The sequence below is a fragment of the Vulpes vulpes genome, chromosome 7 (genome assembly GCF_048418805.1).
Source record: "Vulpes vulpes isolate BD-2025 chromosome 7, VulVul3, whole genome shotgun sequence".
NCBI lineage: Eukaryota > Metazoa > Chordata > Mammalia > Carnivora > Canidae > Vulpes > Vulpes vulpes.
The window spans coordinates 21,637,025-21,657,808 of NC_132786.1; the positions used below are offsets into that span (position 1 = coordinate 21,637,025).

General features: G+C 44.7%; 1 protein-coding gene across 1 annotated transcript in view; it reads left to right on the forward strand.

The window, feature by feature from the left end:
• Positions 1–323: 323 nt before the first annotated feature.
• DPP6 (dipeptidyl peptidase like 6) overlaps positions 324–20,784 on the forward strand; it is a 908,079-nt gene continuing 887,618 nt past the window's right edge. The window contains exon 1 of the mRNA XM_072763227.1: positions 324–863. Within this exon, the coding sequence (XP_072619328.1) occupies positions 804–863 (60 nt within the window). The 5' untranslated portion in view covers positions 324–803. The remainder of the gene's footprint in view (positions 864–20,784) is intronic.

The window sequence follows — 20,784 nt, forward strand, 5'->3', positions numbered from 1 at the left end:
CGCTCCCGGGCGCTAAGACGTTGCAATGCGGTCTCGGCGGAGCGGTGGCTCTTTCTGGATCCGTCTTCCTTAGCTCCCAGGGGTCAGGTTTCCACCTCTGCCCCAAAGCTGCCTGACTCGATCACGACTTCGTAGGCGCCAAAGGAAAAGGGAGCAGGAGCGGGAGACGCAAAGAGACAGGAGCCGGCCGCAGCGCGCGCGGAGAGGCGCGGACGCCCGGGCCGCCCCCGCCCCGCCCCGCCCCGCCCCCGCCCGCGTCCAGCGGCCCCGGGCGGCGGCTGCAGCCGCTGGGGCCCGAGCCCGGCAGCCCGCGCCCGAGCGGTGGCGCCTGGCAGAGCCTCGCGTGCCACCTCCCGACCATCCCGGGAAGACTGGGCGGCGCGGGCGGGCGCCGGCCCTCCGAGGTGCGGGGTGCGCCCGAGGCCGGCTGCAGCCGGAGCGAGGGGGCGCCACCCCGAGGTGCCCGCCGCGAGGCTCCGCCGGGGGCCGCGCTCCTGCCGTCCCGCCGCGGGGCACGAACCTCGGCGCCCGTCCTCGGCGCGCGCGCGGCTCGCTCGGCCTCCCGCTGCGGGTCGGCAGCTGCCTCTCGGGCGCGGCCGGCGCCGCGGGCGTGGGGTGGGCGTGGGCGTGGGCGTGGGCGTCCGGCGCGCCCCCCGCGCCCCTCTGCGCCCCTCTGCGGCCCCCTGCGGCCCGAGGACTCGCCGCGGGCGCCCGACCCCCGCCTCCGCGAGACGCGCCGCGCGCCGCCCTCGGCGCCAGGGAAGTTTGGAGCGCGGAGCCGCGGGCCCCCAACTTGGGCGGACATGAACCAAACAGCGGGAGCCTCCAATAACGTCAGGTGTCCCCCGGGGAAGGGCCACAAGGTAAGGGCCCGCGGCGGGCGCGGGACGCGGGGTGCGGGGCGCGGGGCGCGGGCTGAGGCCACGGGGCGCGCAGGCGAGCGGCCCCCGGCGGGCTCGCGGCGCGGCCTGGGTCCCTCGGCAGCGGGGCCGCGGGGGCAGGGGACGCTCCCGGGTGCCGCGCTGTGAGAACAGGTGGCGCGCCCGGACCGGAGCCCGCAGTCGGCCGGGCCAGTGCACCTGCTCGGGCTCCCCGGGGCCCGGAGAGCCTGCGGCGCTGGCGCGGGGCTGCGTGGTCCCGCGGGCACAGGCGGGATGCCCCGGTGGGCTGCAGGAGAGCGGGAAAGGTCTGCGGCCATCCGCCGTCCGAGTGTGACCCTGGGGCCAGAGCTCCCCAGGAGCGAGGAGCGAGGAGCGCTGCCCGGCACGCGCTCCCCTAGGGGTCACGGACACGTGCGTAATTGACTTTAATGGGCCACGCGCGCCTGGAATGATTCCCAGAAAAGTCCCGACGTTGGGCCGCGGTGAGAGGCTGCCGCAGACCCTCCAGGGTAGCCCAGGGTGTGTGGGGCCAAGCCGTGGGAAATGTGTGCTTGCACGTGCCCCCTGCCCCACGCGGAGTGCGTGTGCGGCACGGCCTGCCCGCCGCGGCCAGGGGGACCCTTCTCTCCTGAGGCCCACCTCAGGCTGCACTCAGCTTGCAAGGAAATCCCTTGCTTGGGTCACACGGGGAAGCTGTGCAGCAGCGTATGCCTCCGTACGGTACTTTTAAAGTATTTTAGAGTATTTCTAATTAAAAACAACAAAGAAGGCAAGTACTTTGGATCTTAGATATAGTATATAGCCTGAATCTCTGGTCTTTTGCAGAGGCTCGTGTTTATTAGCGTGTTAGGAGAAGCTGGTTCCATTCGTTGCAAATTGCTCGTATGTGGAGTTGGATTTAGTGGTGATACTGGATTCGTTTGGTGAATGAGGGAGCCCCTGGTCTGTTGAGTTATGTAAGATGAGGATTTACACCGAATGCCTTTATATCAACTGGGTAATACTCAACATTTTCCACTGCAGTCAGACCTGGGTGAAATATTTGCATCAGCCAGCCGTATCTCTGATCTCTGTGCTCATTAAGTATGATTCGAGCAGTTACACTTTTCACATTTACTTTATTTAATATCCATAGGAAATGTCTTTTTAATATGTAGTAGCTGATATTATAAGATTTTAAATTAAAAATAATAAGGTTTCATGCATCAGAGAGAATGTGGTAGAGACATCTGTGGAGTTCAGATCATTCAATAATTCCTTTTAGAAAGTGCCTTGGCTTCCAGTGTTAAAGTGGCTTCTTGGCAGAATTGGCCTGCAGGGTATTGACACCGATAAAACTTTCTGGGAAGTATTCAACATTGGGAAGTGGGCAACAGATTCAGAAGGTACCAGGGAACTGGTTAGTCAGGAGTAGGCACCTAGCAGGTGTGCAACAAATGCTTAGTCTGTTGAATTCTACTGACACTGTGAATGATCACTGTCATTCATTTAACAAACATTAGAAACTCTCGTTAAGTTCCAAGAGCTGAGAACCCAAATAGTAACTTCGAGATTGCCTTCACTCTCTACAGCGGAGCTCTGGTCTTAGCCACCCCTCATGCTTTAACATTTTTGATGACCCTCTGTTGCCTGCAGTGAGATTATTATGATCCATCTGTTGGAGGAAAGATATTCCAGTCTCTTTCCTTAAAGAAGAATTCACCGATGACGTTATAGTATATGCTGGAAGTTTGTGGATTTGTGGTGCGTGGTTGTATAGAAGTTGGCATGGTGATGTGGCCGTGCTGGGGAGGGAATCCTGGGGAGACGAGTGAGCGAGTGTGGAGTGAACGAGGCACATGCACGTAGGAAGGGGGTTGGCAGTCAGTGCCACAAAGTAGGACACACCATGTGAGGCTTAGGTTACAACGGTTTCTAATGAAATATAAAACTCAATGATATCAGTTTATTAGAAGTTTGAACTAAGCTTGTTTCCTTGTTTTACATGAGGGTCCTCTGTGGGAGACTTTCCGGGAAGAAGGACCTCACCCTCTCAGGAGAAGGGTCACTGCACCCACCTGCGTGTTGTCTCATTCACTTACCCACTGCAGTGACAGTAACTGATGTTTGGCACATTGTTGTGATTTGTTCTTGGGAAGCCTTCACTGTCCTTGTCTTTTAGCGTGGCCACTCAGTGGTTGGGTTCAGCCATCACTGCTGCTTCCTGCCAGGTGCCCTGTAGGGTCCATGCTCCTGATGATAGGGGTGGGTGAGCTGCTAAGGATCACAGGGGTAACCCCTCCACTGTGTGCCCGGTGTGGGCAAGAGCTGGTGCTCCTGGGAAGGTAGGTAGTTCCAGGAGCCATGGTTACAGGGGTTGGAAAATTAAAATGCCCCTGTGGGATTATGCATATCTACCATGTTGGTCTGGGGTTGGGGACAGTGGCTAGTGTTCACCAAGTTCTAGTGCTACGGGCTGTTCTGTAAACCCTTGAGGCCTACCAGTTGGAAGCTGCCTGTAGACCAGTCAAGCCACCTACGTGGACTGTTTGCACACTGGTAGGCTCTGTCCACAGGGGCTTGCTGGCTTCTGACAGCATACTAGAGTATGGTGCTTTCTAGAAATTTATGAAGTGTCTTCCTTCCTTTCTTTCTTGATACAAAAATGGTATACATTTTATGATACTAATTATATAGATATACATGTCTGGTAAGAGAAAAGATGGTAAGGAAGTGTAACCAAACTACTAAGTGTGATTAACATGGAAATAGGAGAAAGAATGACTCTTATTTTTAATATATTTTCTACTTAAGTTTTCTATAGTCATGATGTATTGTGGGTTTTTTTTTTTTTTAGTGAGTGCTTAATGAATATATTCTGTGATAATATTACTAAAACAATATGAATGTTTAAAATTTTGATTTTTAAAAGTTAGGGACCATTGTATAAGGATTTATCAAAATCCAATATAACCTTTATAAGAAGAAGAGCTGCAGTTTTATTATTTACACAAAATGTTTGCCTTTCTTTTTTTCATATTCTAAGAGATACTGAAGTCTTCCATGGTGAGAGGTGCTGGGTGCTCAGTTGTGCAGATTAGACCATTTAAACTCCAATATGCCATACTTCATGTATCCCAGAATTACTCTTGAATTTGTTGTTTAAAAAAATATATTTTCATTAAATCTCTCCCAGAGTTGTTAACTTACGACTTTATCAGCACCGTACACTTCCCTTCAGTGCTTTTTTGCAACGTGAAAGTAATGGCACATAAAAGCCGTTGCTACGGATACGGGGTAAATTAAAGTTTTAAGGTCATGCATAATTCGAGGACAGTCAACTTTCATATTTGCAGCGTTGATCTGCTGATAAACTAGATTCCCTGTTGTGTGCCAAGCTCCAGTTTTGACTGTTTCAGGTGGGGCGTGTGTGTCACTGTTGCAGCGGAGGTCGGTGAGAGGGTGAGACCTCAGGCTGATCCCGAAGCCTGAGCCCTCCCCTGTCCTGGGAGCAGCGTGCGCTCTGCCTGCCTCTGCCACCGAGAAGCAGTTCCTGGGTCTCTGCCGTGATGCAGGGAGGTGGCCTGGAGATGCTCAGGGTGCTGTATGCGACTCTGCCTCGCGAAGGCCTCTGTGAACCTGGAGAGTTCTAGCGGGAGGGTGTGGCGGCCCCTTGCTCAGCGCTAGGCTGGCCTGCCACTGCCATCTGGCCTGCCTGCCTTCTGTCCCTGCCGGCCCTCCCCGTGGGGGACCTGGCCAGCTCCTGAGGTTCCCGACTAACAATAATCCAAGTATTTTAAGTTCTTTTTGACAAATTTCAAATTTTCTACTCCCCGCTTACTTGCCCTTTCTGTTCTTGTGCTGCCCTCACCATAAGGACAGGATAGCACACTTTGGCCCGTGGGCTCCAGTCATTTGGCCTGGGTCTCTGCCATTTTTCAGAAGGAAGGGAGGGAGGGAGGGAGGGAGGAAGGAAGGAAGGAAGGAAGGAAGGAAGGAAGGAAGGAAGGGCTATTACCTGAACCATTTTAGTTCATTGGGAATGCTTTTTTGTGAAGTAATCCTGGCTAGACCCTCCTGCCTTTTTACATTGACTTCATTCTTAAAGGTTTTTTTTTTTTTTTTTTTCCTGGTCGTAGCATCCCAAGTTGGTAAGATTCTGGTTTCTCCGTCCTTTATAAATGGTGTTTCCACTGAATCCTGTCCTGATTTTTTTTTTTCTCCCGAGAAGCACACAGTTACTGGATTCATCATTCCTTGAGTGAAATGTGCCCCTTTTCTCTGTCTACTTTCAACATTTTCTCCTTATCTTTGGTTTTCAGTGTTTGTGTGTTAGATGCCTTGACGTGGCTTGCTTCATATTTATTTTAGGACTTTATAGATTATCTTGAATCTGTAGATTCACCGTGTTTGGTGAAATCAGATGTTTCTTCTGTTCACAAGCTCTTGGTGAAGCAGGAGAGCGAGATTCTTGTCTCATGGAATCGAGGAATGAATCTCGAGGACAAAGGAGAGTAAGTAAAGTGATAGAGTTGTATTAAGTGAGGACACAGGAAGAGCTCTCAGGAGTGAGAGGGCTCCCGACAGGGCTGCCACTGAGGGCTTTTGGGCCTGTTTTTTTTATTGACAAGTTGGTAGGGGAGCCTGGGACCTGGAGACTCTTGCACCATCTGGGTTTGAGCCAGGGCTATTGATAACCACACCCTCAGTGACTGACTCCTTTGAGGTCTGGTCATTTGCTGTGATGGCATCTTAGCCACCAAAGAAAAATTGTCCCTAACATCCAGGGCAGGTTGGTCTGGTCTATTCCCTTTTCTCTTGTTCACTCTGGCTTAGCACTTCTGCCCGCCAGGAATAGTTTTAGAGCCTCCTCAGAGGTCCCCTGTCCCTCCCTGCCTAGACCTTGACTTTTTCCTTACTCATTGGGATGACATTCACATCAGAGCCTTATGGTCCTCTGGGTCTCAGAGATGCTCATGCTTTCAGACTTGTTTCCTCGGACTTCTTTGGATGTGCTCATTTTTCTTGCTCTGTTCTCACATTCAGCCACCCTTCCCTGGCTTCTCCATCCTACTTTTGTCACATCTGGCCATTTATTTTAGATGTTGTGTTTTTAATTCTAGAAAGATTACTTCGTCCTCTCTTCATAGTTTCCATTTTTCCTGTTTAGATTGCTGTGTTTTCATTCATTGTAAGTACCTTTCCCCAGTAAGTAACAGGTTCCATTACAATAACCACTTTAAAATCTATGTCTTTGGGGATGCCTGGGTGGCTCAGCGGTTAAGTGTCTACCTTTGGCTCAGGGTGTGATCCTGGGGTCCTGGGACCAAGTCCCACATCAGGCTCCCTGCATGGAGCCTGCTTCTCTCTATGCCTACGTCTCTGCCTCTCTCTGTGTGTCTCTCACGAATAAATAAAATCTTTAAAAAAAAGTAAAATCTGTATCTTCAAATTCTGACATCTCAGTCATCCTGGGATTGGTCTGTGTTAATTGTGCCACTTCCTTGAGGTCACATTTTCATATTTCTTTGTATGTTGACTGATCTTGAGTTTTATCCTTGGTGTTGTGAATGTTGAATGGAGGGATTCTGTTATGTTTCGCTGAAGATTGTTTATTAATTTTAGTGAGCCGGTAGGTAGAGTGGCAGTTTCCATGTACGTTGTATTCTTTTATCCTCATCTAGGCCACCTGGAATCTCCCCAGTACTTTCATGGCTCAGGAGCTACCAGAGATGTGGGCACCATTTGTAGCCAGAATTTCAGGCTCTCTTACTGATGTTCTTTTTTTTTTTTTTTTTAAAGATTTATTTATTTATTTATTCATGTGAGACGCAGAGAGAGACAGAGACACAGGCAGAGGGAAAAGCAGGCTCCATGCAGGGAGCCCGATGTGGGACTCGATCCCAGGACCCTGGGATCACCTGAGCCAAAGGCAGACGCTCAACCACTGAGCCACCCAGATGCCCCAGATGTAGTATTTTAAAACAGGATCTAGCTTCAGAGGTAAACTGAGCTCCAACAGGCTACAGCTAGTTAATGAGACAGCTGAGACACTGACTATCATTCCCTGGCTCCCTGTCCCTGGCACATTCAATCATGCTGGGCTCTTTCTGCTCTAACTCTGCTGGAGCACAGAGTTGGGGCACATCTGCTGTACTATTGTATATCATGAAGGTTAGTGACTCAGCCAAGAGGGCACTTCACTAATATTTAACATCAGTAAGAGCACATCCAGGTCACAGTTTCTCTCGCCCACCTTAGCTCTTCATACCAAACAGGGGGCTTACTTGTTTGGCCCGTCATTTCTGAAAGAAATAGGAGAGGGAACCCATATAAATAAAAAATGTAAATTCTTTTTACTGCCCAGAACTTAAATCATTCCAAGGAATTTGAGAATGTTTAATGTAATGCGTAAAATATAAATTGCTTTAATGACTTCCAGGATATTAGTGAAAACCTATTTATGTTATTTTGGTTTTACATTCTATTGATTTAAAAAAAATTTTAATTGTCCTCGCTTTCTCAGTAAAATACATAAAACGAGCATAAGCTCATGCATAAGTTAAGTTTCCAGGAATAGAGGGCAGTAAATGAGTAGTAATTGCTTTTCTGGGTAAACTTGCCAGATTACTACTTTTTAAGTCAAAAACTGTTCCTCAAATGCTGTATTTTAATTATCTGACATTTTGAAGGAAATAGACTGATTGGAATTTTGTAAACCCCCATGCTCATCTGATTTTTTTAAAAGATTTTATTAATTTATTCATGGGAGACAGAGAGAGAGAGAGAGAGAGAGAGAGAGAGAGAGAGGCAGAGACACAGGCAGAGGGAGAAGCAGGCTCCATGCAGGGAGCCTGATGCGAGACTCGATCCTGGGACCTCAGGATCACACCCTGGGCCAAAGGCAGGCGCCAAACTGCTGAGCCACCCAGGGATCCTCTGATGATCTGATTTTTAAGTGCCTGGAAATCTGTTTAGTTAGCAGAAATGGAGGAAAGCTCTCCGGCTCCTTGCTGGTCCTGTCCCCATGTCCATAGGGCCAGAGAGGGTCTGCATTGTTTTCACACCGCATATAATGTGCCTGCTCTTTCAGCATCTGTATCTGTCTGTTTTATGAAAATTTCAAATGCAGCATTCAGAGATCATCAGACATTTAGACATTGCTGTATGATTAAAAATTGTATCTGGCATAATGTGCACACAACAGAACAAGTTCACATTTTTCGTAAAGGAAAAAAAGATGAAGATGTGCTGGGGCTTTGTTAAAATAGCTTTAAATGTATGAGTTCACATGTGGAAAAGCCCACCCACTGGAGGATTATTTACTGAGGTAGCAAGAATATAAAGTAGGAGGACGTGGTGACCGCTCTCTGGACCTCTCGCCTACCCCCTTAGCCCCCACCCCACTCTCTGAAAACTAAGCCTTCATGACCCTGTCAAGCTCTTTCTGGAGTTACGAAGGCATTTTAGGGCATAGGTATTACAACCGATTCTATAATAAAATGTATTTAATGTAGCCCTAAGCCAGGGGGTAGTCCTTCACACTTTAGTACAAAACAGACCTATACGACATGTTTCTGAGATAAACTTGCAGCCTGAAGATGGAGGGTACTATATGAAATGAGGAGATGATCGACAATTTGTGTGCCTTTCTCCATTCCCTACTTGTCATAAGTTTTTCGTGAGTGTTCTTACCTTCACGACAGCTGCCAAAGTAGCTGGATATGTTTTTATTTCTCCTTTTATTTTTTAACTGAGGAAACTAAGCTACATGATTGTATGCAAGTCACTTCTGGGAACAGGGCTAGTAAGACTGAGAAAATGTTTCAAACTGCAAATGTGTCAGTAATGAATAGTATGGATCTTTTATTCAGTAAGCTTCAACCTATTTCTTAATTTCCTTGATGCTAAGTATTATTTATGTATTTTGTAAGCATTGGCTCCTTGCTTACTATTTGGGGGAAAAAAAGGGAACTGCCTCTTTGATAGGCAGAGCATCACAGATGAGACAGGAAAAACAGAATAAAATACCCAGAGTGTTAGAAAATAAACAAAGCCAAATTTGGGATTGTGGTCAGAGAAAAGAGTGGTCAGTTCAGGTTAGTTGGGGAAGGCTTTCATAGACTCATAGCTTCCTGTTCTTACTATGTCCGTATGGTCTAGAAATAGCATGAAACTAAAGGCTTCATGCAACAACCTTTTTCTGCTCCTCCAAATGATAACCATGATCCTTGGCAACCAACAGACCCATAGAGCTACCACGTAGCATTTGCTGTATTTGCTTCTGGTGATTTTTATTTGTGACTGCCAAGAGTAGTTTCTAGTGTCTTCCAGGATATGGCCTCTGCAGCTCAACCTTATCTGTATACTTGTCAAAAGTCTGAGAAATCATAGAAGGACATGATCTGAGAAAAACGATAATAAAGCCATGCTTATCATCATATTTTCCCACGCTGTATTGGCTTTTGTAGTGTGCAGTGTTTCTTTCTTAATCCTATTCATCAACTGCCAGTTGGACATTTGTATAAAGGAGATGCTATTCATTGCCTCATGGGCTATGTCTCTTCTAAAAGAAAGACCCTGCCCATAGCCTTGCCTCTCCTGTTTAAACATGGGACTTCGCCTTCTTCTCTATCCAGCTGATTAGACCAGGGCCAACCATGTGCTCTGGGGGAAGAAATCCACTGGCTGAACTGAGCCAATCAAACAGTGTCTTTGGAAATTTGAACTACGACTTAGAGGATGGAGGGCACTATATGGAAGGTCACTTAAACTCTGACAACCATGGATGGTCATGGGAAGCTAAGAATGACCACTGAGAAAAGGAGGATGGGGAGCGAGCAGGGGGTTGGACATGATGGGCCCCTGAAGCATGCACATGGCCTCCCTTCCAGACTCTCTGGTTGCACTTCACCTGAAGCCCATCTGTACTTCCTTTTACTTCCCTTAGGCTCCTTTGGTGTTCTGAGATGCACCACTATGTAAGATTGATAGAACATAAAATAAAGAAACCTCTTTAATTCCTGACAAGAGTTCCTATGTTTGTTCTCATTCCCCATTACCACCAAAGAAAACTTCTTATTGTTGTTAAACAAACTTTTTGGTAAGGTACTTTGCATTTGAACTTTGCATCCCAAGAGGAATAAGTGAGAAAAAAGAAAAAAAAAAGGTCACTGAATTGCTTTCTAAGCAGGAGTGGGAGTGATGGCTCCTTTCCAAGTTATTATTGGACAGAGCTCGCCAGAGCTGAATTTATCAGAAAAATAGAGGGTATCTGTGAGGCTTGTGGCAAGAGATAAAAGGGAACAAGACAAAAAGGATGATGTTGCTGGCGGCCAGGAGACATACTTTGGGGAACAGAATAGAAATGTTGCTGTGTTGTATCTTGCTTTTCAGCGAAGTGTCAATAAATACCTTTTGGGTTCACTAATATGTTATATAGCTAGACCTGGGGTTTTGTGGCAGTTGGAATCAGGTAGCATTGACTATAGGTTCAAGAGAAGGGTAAGACAGGAGTCATCTACCCAAGGGGAGCTCTGAAAATATCCATTTCATCTATAATACGTTTGTTTGTTGTTGTTTTGTTTATTTGAACTACTTTTTATGGATTTCCTTTTTTTTTCCTGCAACCAAGTAAGCTCTAACAAAAATGATGTATAATGTGTAAGGCACCTGCAGGCTTCAGTAAGCATTAGACGTGATCCCCTCTTTCCCCTGAATGAGTTTCTCAGTGTTAGACTTAATGTGGTAGACTCATGGGACAATTGTGAAGCACCTTTATTATTTTTTTCCTTCTGACTGTGACTTGGAAACAATATTGAGCTGGTTATGTTTTTACCTAGATTGTGAAGATACTGTAGTCCTTTCTGGTTCTTTTGTGTTACAAATAGTGTGATTTTAGAAGTTAAAATGCCCAGCGCAGGCTAATATATTATCAACTCCAAAACTGACTCCAAGACCGGCTTCCTTCTCTGCCAGGTTGGGTGTGCTCCAGGCCCGGCCCCTGCCCTGTGGAGGTGAGGATCATCTTCTTGTCTTTTTCCTAGTATGCCTAGTCCTCTCTGTACCCAATACCCCCATTTCTCTCTGTTCCAAGGATGGGTTCAGGAGGAGGAGGAGAAATGAGGGTGAAGGCAGAGTGTAACGTGATGCATGCCCTTGTGAGCTGGTGATAGGTCTCTCTGGATGTGACGCTTGCACAAAGCTGACCCTTTGCTCACGGGGGGCTTTTAGGGAGTTTCTTTGTATACCATCCCACAAGACATTGAAAGATGACCATGTTTTTTTTCTTCAGCTGTGATGCTGTCCCTCGTCCTCAGGCTTCCTGTTGTCAGCCTCTGCTCTTACTTTGCTCTGTTGGGTCAGTTGGCTCTTGGCCTTTTCATTTCTGTGGTCCATTTCTGTCATGAGACACATTTTCTGCCAGCACCATCACCTACACCTACTGTGTCTATGCCACTCCACTCATCACATGTGGCTGCTCAGAATGTTCTGGTTTCAGCCTCTCCATTGAAATTTTTTCCAGGTGGGGTCCAGGTAGATACTGCTTATGCTTCCAAGGCCCCATCTCGTGCCCCCTAAGAGTTCTGTGACCCCCTCTCACTTGGTGTTTGCTGAGAGACAGCCTGCATCCTCTTGCACTTCCCTTTGTCTCCCACCCAAAAGATGGAGATTCTGGGGAATGCCACCAACCTCTGTCCTGGATGGAGGCTTCTCTCCGGTGGGTGATGGCCACTGCATGGCGATTGCACACCCTTCCATCATTTCCCTTACTCATAGTCTGAAGGCCACTTTCAGGTGTAGGGACACTTGGCATCCATTTTGCACACCCGAGTGTGGTGCCTGGGTTGGAACTGATAGAAGGAAGAGACTATGAAACTTGGTCCTGTCTACTTGTGACTATCCGCATCTCTGAGAGTATGGGTCAGCCGATGAGGTGTGTAAGGAGTGAGCTCTGTCTAAGCTCAGTGCCTGCACTGGAAGAATGTATTTTGGCTTCTGTGATTTGAAAAGGATTCGTGGAAGAGCTGGGATTTCAGCGAGGCCACAGGGGGCAAAGCATTTTACACAAGACCATGTTTTATCTAAAGAACACATCCAGGCTCATCAAAGTTGAATGTTTTCATTTTCTTTACACGTTACATGCTGCAGCTGCTTTTGTGCTCATGTGCATCCAAGGACAGAGGGGATTTCTAGGTGAGGTGGCCCTCTCCTCACTAAGTTTCCCCTGTTAGGGTGCTTCTCCAACGGTCCCAGGCCTGCTAGCCACCTGGGAGTTCTTGTTAACACACAGGTTGTGATTGTGTAGTTGTGGGGTGGAGCTCGAGATTCTGTACATCTTGAAAAACCCTCAACTGCTGCTAATGCTGCTCCTCCTCAGACCACGCTTTGAATAGCAAGGTTCTGTTGCTTTTGCTGAGTAACACATACCTTACTACTACATAATCCATTTTGTTATATAGTCGTGCCAGATCATTACAAGTCTTTCATTTTGGGAAAATGGTCTTAGTTGTAGCTTGCACATAATGGTCTCTCATGTCTTTGAATTTGTGGTTAGAAATTTCGGTGCCATTTACCTGAGAAGGGCTAAAATAGGAAAAAAGAGGATGGGTCTCCCATTGCCAGCTACGCCATCCACTGGCTTTGGGCCATTATCAAGTTATCCACATCTCCAGAGTTAGGCATTCCTGTCAAACTTTGTTGTGTTAGGTGGTCTCCCGGAGTACAGCAAATACTAACATTATATTTCTAAACATGTTTTATACTTACCTACTTAGCTATATTATTTTCTAAAAAGAAACATGGGATCTAAGTCTAATTTTTACTCATGTTTTTTTATTCGTGGAACAGAAGATAGAACCTTGCCTATAGCACATGCTCAGTAAGTATGAGTGATGATGCAGAATTTTGACAGTAGAGATATGAGGGTAGATCCACAGAGGGAGGAATCCATGAGGTTTTTAAAAGTCTCTAGCAAATTTTTGATACCAAATGGTGTTGACTTCCTTAAGTGGGAATATCCAATTCCATGTTAGTCATGCAAGTTGAGTTTCTCAGCCCTGACTTTGATTAGGGCTATCGGGGCAACCCTTGCAAGGTCCAACAGGATCAGCAGAGTGAAAGAGTTTAAAATGTTCTCATTATAAATACAATAAAGATTTTTGAAGAAACAAAACCTTTTTCTCTTTGCTCATTCACTTCAGTGATTGTGTATCACTAAAACCTCCTGTTCTCTCTTTTTTAAAAAAAGATTTTATTTATTCATGAGACACACACACACACACACACACACACACAGAGGGAGAGAGAGAGAGAGAGAGAGAGAGGGGCAGAGACACAGGCAGAGGGAGAACAGGCTCCATGCAGGGAGCCGGATGTGGGACTCTATCCCAGGATTCCAGGATCACTCCCTGAGCCAAAGGCAGACGCTCAACTGCTGAGCCACCCAGGCATCCCCTTCCTGTTCTCTTTAAAATAAAATTCACTGAGACAGTATCTACCACTTAATCTTTCTGAAATAGGTGCTATATTCTCACTTCAGGAAGTATCTAGTTTGATTCTTCCCATAGCAGAGTCCACTTAATAATTCGAAAAATCATCATGATGCCGTGAGTTCTAACATTATAGATTCCACTGGGTGGATGGAGCCATAGTTGAGAAGAGTCAAGAAAAAAGATTGATGTAAAAGGCAAAATGAGCCAGTCATAGTCTTCAAATGATGGGTTATTACAAACAAAGAAATGTCACTCTGACATTTGCTAGCTAGAAAGAATACAGAGGACAGCTGGCAGGGCGGAGGAGCTGTACGTACCTTCTGAAGTCCAGAAATTCCTACTTGATATCTTAGAGAATGCAGTCAGCCAAGCATTCCAATTTGTCAAGGAGGGCAGATGGATCCTCATTTTCCTCTACCTGGGAAATTATAGCTCTTATTTTAAGGGATAGATTGAGTAAATTGCTGCACTAAATGTATCATTGCAGACAGGACTTTCAAGTGTAAACCTTACATCTTATCCAGCTTTGAAAACAGCGTGAAAGGTCTCCATCTATGTATTGAATATTATGGGAAACTTTGAAGTCTTATTCTAGATGAATCTATCAGCTACTACACAACTTTGGGTTTATATCACTCCATTTGCAGCACTGTTGCTTCGATGGCTCCACAGGCACCCATTTTTGTGGTATGTCTTGTAAAGTGGGTACCTGGAACAGATGTGTCGCTGAGGTTTGTGAAGGCAGCACCTGGAGGGCAAAAAAATGTGGAGATGAGTCAAAATTGAGGCCAGTGGAGCTCCTTCAGCATCATCTAAACATATTTCAACATTTAGACTTTAAGGTAGGAGAATCAATAATGGGATTAGGGCTGCGGGAGGAAAGAAATTATGTGGGTTTAGGTGTGGTGTTATGGGAAATAAACTAGAAAATTAATAAAGGCTCGATAAAGCAATATCTAGACAGCAGTGACAATGTAGTTAGAAATAAATAATATACATTTGTTGTGGAACAGGAGTTCTGAACTTGCTTTGGGGAAGTGCTGTGACCTGCGAAAGGAAATAGTATTCCTTGGAAGTAATTGAGGAAGAAAGTGATTAGGGGAGACAGTTTATCTGTTGATTAAGGGGTAGAGTGCTGTGTCTGCCAGGAAAGTATTTCGCTTTGTTTAACCCTTGCTGTAGTCCTAGGAGGTGCTTTTGTAAAGAAGATTAAGTAACTTGCCTAAGGTCCAATGTCCTATGAGAGGCGATCTGGGCTTCAGAGCTCACTGCTTGGTTCCAACACCACAATGGAGAGTAAATGGTGGAAAAGAAGTAAATTAATCAAAATGGTCATTTAGCAATTTGGTTGTTAATGGAATTGGCCTTTGAGTAAATAAAATTCTTTTACATTACAGGAAGAGTATCTATCATGCTGCAACCTAGAAATTGTAGCTCTGGTTTATTTGCTGAAAGACCATTTATTTTCAGAAATTGACCTCGTGTCCATTGATCTTACAACTCTTGTTAGTTCTAATAATTGGTTTTGCTGATTCCTGTGTATTTGATCATGCCATGCACAGATGACAACAGTGGTATCTCCTGCTTTCCATACCTGATTATTCCTATTTATCTCCTCTAGTGTTCCTGCTGAGGTCCCCTATATGTTAGGAGGAGGGTTCCCAGTGAGAACTGCTCAGTATTCCAGCATGTTTGGGGTACATAATGGTGTCACTACCAAGGTAGAGAGGAATGAGGGAGGAGCAATGTGGGCACACACATCGTCATCCCTGGGATATGCTCATGTCCGTAGAAATGCCTTGTGCTCTGGGAGGAGGTAATTTGGAGATTTCGATGGGTGCTAATTTGGATTGTGAGACAACCCTCCCGTTTCTGCTCAGGGATGTTAAAGGTAGGAAGGAGTGTCACATCAACACAAGAAAAGTCAGTCAACTTGCAAGTTCATGACTCTTTGCTCCATGAGAGAGATGAGGTTTCAGGAACACCATCTTGATCCAGCTCTAGGGAGAGATAGGGGACCGCAGGCTAGATGGAGTGTGAACACTCGCTTGCTTGAGTCAGGCATTGTCAGACAACAGTAGGAAAACTTCAGCTGGAATAGTTGGTGAATTGGTGGAAGTCAAGTGCAGGCTGGTGGGAGGGCATGAAGCCCCTGGCGGCTGCTAATATGGGGGAGGGAGAAGGTTCCTGTCCTAATGAGTGAGACTGACTTGTATCATAAATAACTCAATGCAGTATGGAATTCAAGATTGGATCCTGCAACAGGAAGATGGACAGTGGTGGAAAAACTGGGGAAATCCACACACATTCTTTAGTTAAGAGTACTGGAACATTAATTTCTTGACTTTGCTACTTGTACTATTGTACAAGATGTTAACATGAGGGAAGGTGCGTGCATGAAGGGTATTCAGGAATTCTCTCCTATATTTGTGGTTATTTTGTTAAGTCTGAGACTATTCTAAAAGCTTTTTCAAAGCAGGAGCTTAAGAATTACAGAGAAGATGGGGCATTTGGGTGGCTCAGTCAGCATCTGCCTTTGGATCAAGGTTGTGATCTCAGGGTCCTGGGATTGATCCCCATGTCGGGCTCCCTGCTCAACAGGAGACTGCTGCTCCCCCTGTTTGTGTGTATGCTCTCTCTCTGCCTCCTCAAATAAATAAATAAAATATTAAAAAAATAATTACAGAGGAGAGTGTACAAAGGAAAGGGTGATACTGGTTATCATTACAAAAAAGTGCAAGCAGGAAGGAATATTCATGGAAAAGTGGGAATGAGTGTTTAGAGAAGTAAAGCAGTGACTCCAAAGAAAATCATGTCTTGCAAACCAAAAAACAGCATTCTCAAAATGCATTCTTGCAGAGTACTCCCATGACATAACTTTGTAAAATCCGGACTGAGGTCTCCTTGGTGCCAGTTATACCAATTCACAGCACTTAATAGGCACGTACTCATAAGTCCTTATTACACACCTGTTACCACCCCCTTAGAGCTTGGGTTCTGAAGAATACTCTTGGGCAAAGCTTGAACAGACACAATAATGACAAGAGGGTAGTGACTTTAGGACCAGGAACAAATAACCTTGAGAATATTGGGGTAGAAAAATAAGAGGCAGTTCTTTCTGTAGCTTGCTGATACAATAGATGAAGAGAGAATCTAGATTGGGAGTGAGCCCAGAATATGATTTTTTAGGTTGATTAATTCTACCTTCTGGTCCTCTGGGTTTCCATTTGGATTTTGATGGAAAGGTGTAGACTTTCAAAAAAGATGTTTCCATGGGATGGATCATAACCTGATGTCTCCCCATAACCTTGGATTCGGAGGAAAAGAAATAAATATAATTTCTATTCCTACTGCTACAGTAGGAATAAAAAAGAAAAAAATGAAAAATGATTGCCGTTATAAATTTCCTTGACGTATTTATTACAGTTCTTTCTTGAAACATTTGTGAGGGAGACATTGATGAAGCCTGGACCATTTTATATACTTAGGCATTTTCTCTGAATTGTTTTAGAAGAGAGAGTTTTTAGTGCAGATTAATGAATTATCTGTGCAAGTCAGGATAATGAAGCATTATGATTACTTCTGGGTCCATTTCTCATCCTGCCTGTGCAGATTGAAGTCTTCCACGGGCTCTGCATTGGCTACCCATTGCATTAGATTCCTGAAGTTTCCATCCAAGATAAGAAATATCCCAATGATTTACCTGGAGCCTTCATTCACCAGGGAATTCTGGATCAGAATTCCCAGGGCCTCAGGACATTGTTTCTGCACCACAGAGGCAGGTATGGACTGGGACAGTGTTCTTGTGAGGTTCTTGTGAGAGTGAGGCTCACTTGCTGTTCAGCTGGGCTGACTGTGTGAGGAAGGACACATAGTACAGCTACCCTGGGACTGGCCGTAGGTCAGGTGCAGACTCCTTACAGAAATCCTGTCCCCTTTTCTTTAGTCAGTCCATTTGAGAAAAGCCAGACATTGGAGGCTTGTTGGCCTCCATGAAGACTTCTCTGCTCTTCCCAGAGGATCTCTTAGAGACAGTAGATTTCTCCCCACATTCCCTGGTCCTCATGGAAAAGTCCCCCTGGGTCAGTGAGATGTGTGGAGGCAGGACAGGACTTGAGAGGACAGGAAAGGATCATGATAGGATTAGATTAACTTTGCCTACAGTCTCAGGGTTACACTGCATCATACTTCTGCTGAGATATGGATGACACTTGTTGAAAATAACTTAAGCTCGGCCATCTTGTGGATATTTGAATTTTAGCCTAGTTCATCAGATGTTATTAATGTTCTTTTTCAAATATTGAGCTACCTAATCAGGTGATAGAACAGTAATTATTAACTATTTGAAAGTCACAAGCTACCAAAATAATCTGAAGAAAGATATGGATCGTCTTCCCAGAGAAGTTTGCCCATGTACTGATTAACACATATTTTACATCTAATATTGACTAATTGACTAATTGACTATTGACTAACACATATTTTACATCTAATATTGAAATATTCATTCCAGAAGGAACAATCAGGATTTTTATTGACACTACTTTTCTTCCTAAAATCTGTACCACCTTTTCTCTTTCATGGGCACTGTGATATTTGGGAGAGGTTAGTCTCAACCCCATTTTTGGGAGAGGGGGTTCCATGATTCCTCTAAACCAATGAGAATCCTACTAGTCACCCAAAGTGACAAGTTCATGCTTGACCATTAGTCTGTGACATTCCCCCAGTCATGGTCAGCATGGCCCAAAGATCTTGAATGGTGAGGATCTAAGACACAGCTGCTCCCTCCTTTTGTTCACTGTGGAGGGTACATGGGACACTTACAATAACCTAGACTAAAGGGTTCTCTTTGTGACCATGAGGAAACTAGCCATGGCACCATCATAATAAAGTTGTCACCCAGAGATAGAGGCTGGCAGAAGGAAGGGCCCCCCAGGGAAATAGAACCTACAGCCTTGAACAAAACATGAGCAAACTCACCAGTAGGTTGGGATTTAAGCAGTTGCTTACATGAGCTCGAACTAACTCTAGCATGTAGGCCCTGGCATGTTGTGTTTACTCCTATTGGCAACAAAATGAGTTCCAAGAGAGACTGTCATCCAGGGCTGCCTCCTCATGTTCAAGGGCGCTACGAGTGTGTTCCCAAGAGGAGAGGGTGGATAGGGAGGGAAGCATGGCTGCAGAAGCTCCTGGTATGCCTTCCAGCTGGCCGTCCTGATTCCATAGGGTGGAGCTGTCTGCAAGTGCCCTTAGTGGTAGGTTAGGGTCACTCTGGTCATTGACGGTTCTCCACCCAGTCTTGTGACTGACCTCCGTCTCTGGTCCCCGATGGTTGGGTCAAGGTATTGAGACACCAGAGAGCAAAAACAGCTGAGCCTGAGTGAAGCCTGGCTTCCTCCACACCATGTAGATACCCAGGTAGACAGCCCCACTGTCGCTGTGCTCTCTGCACCTCACCATAATGTGGAGTGTGCCCCACAGGTGATGAGCTGGCAGTCTCATAAAGCGTTTGCCTCTCGTTACCTTCCTGAGCTAAACTTCACTGAAGAAAAAGCTGGGAAACCAAGAAAACCTTTTATGCAGTATATGTCAAGTGTGGTATGCGGCATATCACAGACTCATAGAGCACAAAGCAAGGCATGTTTGGGTGTTTCTAACTGATACGCTTATTTATTTATTAATTTTAAAAAAGATTTATTTATTTATTCATGAGAATATGAGACCAAGAGAGGCAGAGACACAGGCAGAAGGGGAAGCAGGCTCCATGCAGGGAGCCCGATGCAGGACTTGATTCCAAGACCCCAGGATCATGTCCTGAGCTGAAGGCAGATGCTCAACCACTGAGGCACCAGGTATCCTGCTTTTTTTTTTTTTTAAAACTACATCCAGTCTATATTGAATGCAAAGATATGGACGTTGACAGTATACATTTATCACCTTTAACTCCTCAAACCCTATCAAAGACTTAAAATGGCAACAGAAACGTACATACTCTGATGATAGGAGTGTAAACCAGAACAGCTGTTGTGGAAAACTATTATATTCTAAAGCCCAGCATGACCATACCCTCCCTATCCCACAGTTTCACACAAAGGCACCAAAAGACACACACAAGCATATTCTTAGCAGCATTGTTAGAAGAGTACCAAATTGGAAACAATTTTTATGCTTATCAGAATAGGCTGGATAAATAATACATTGTGGTCTTTGACATAAGGGGAAATAGTATAAAACAGTGTAAAAGAGTGAACCACAGCTACATGTAGCAGCATCCATGGATCTCACTGATCATATGATCATATGTTTCTAAGGAAAAGAATCCATAAGGTAGGTGTACACATACAGTACAGGGCCTGGAAAATAGTAGTTATTCTATAAATGTTATTTTGTCATTTCTCTTGAAATTTAAAAGAATATGATAAGATGAAATTAATGCTCAGTAAGTAAATTAAATGGGTTGTCCTAGGTTTGTTTGTGTATCCAGCATGGCATTATAATTAAAGCACGCCAACAAATGTTAACAAATGTATAATCAGTATTTTGCAAAGAAAATTGCCATCATGTAATCTAGCTTGTTTTGCAGATCCTAATCATAAGTCTCAATCTGGAAACAAAAATATGAATTCCCTAGATTTATCATAAATTTAATTGTAGAAGATGGGGGTTCTGAATATAGAATTATATGATAGTAAAGATGACAGAGAATATTATTTTTTAATTTCCAGGGTTGATTCTACCTTGTTCATTAATATTTAGCTAGCATTCAGCTTGTAGTCTTTTATATCATTGAGAAGAATAAAATTGTTTGAAAGGTAGATATTTGACAATTCTGAATGCTTTAGTTCTACTTGTTTTTGAAGAGAATTAGTTTTGGATGATATATTGTGATAAAAATGACTTAATTTCAGGTAAAGATATGCCTTATGACTCCAATTTTAAATCTTAAACACCCACAGAGTTAAATTGCAGTGAAGCTCATAAAAATCACTGTCTATAATTGATGGGACACTGGGGTTCTAATGATATGCTTTAGGAGTCTGAAAAGATCTAGTGGTCCATTATTAATAGGCCACTCAAAAAAGGTCTGTGGGTTTTTTTTTTTCTGAAATGCTGAATTTCATAGGGAACAGGCAAGTGGAGAATGGTGGGAAGGAGAAATTTATTTACATTTTCTAGATTTTAATAAAATAATTTTAAGTCAGCCCTTAAAATAACAGGTCAAAATGGAAAACTGAATAAGCATCCTTAATTATTGGAAAATAAAATGTTTGTAGCATATAACTAATTCTCAGTCACCAGGGTGCAAGGATGAGAATGAAGTTATAGCTCTAATTCACAGGTGATCCAGAAATCTAAACAACAAATCCACAATAATCAGAAATAGACCTTTCACCATGGTTGCTCTTGTTTTTTTTTTTGTTTTTTTTTTT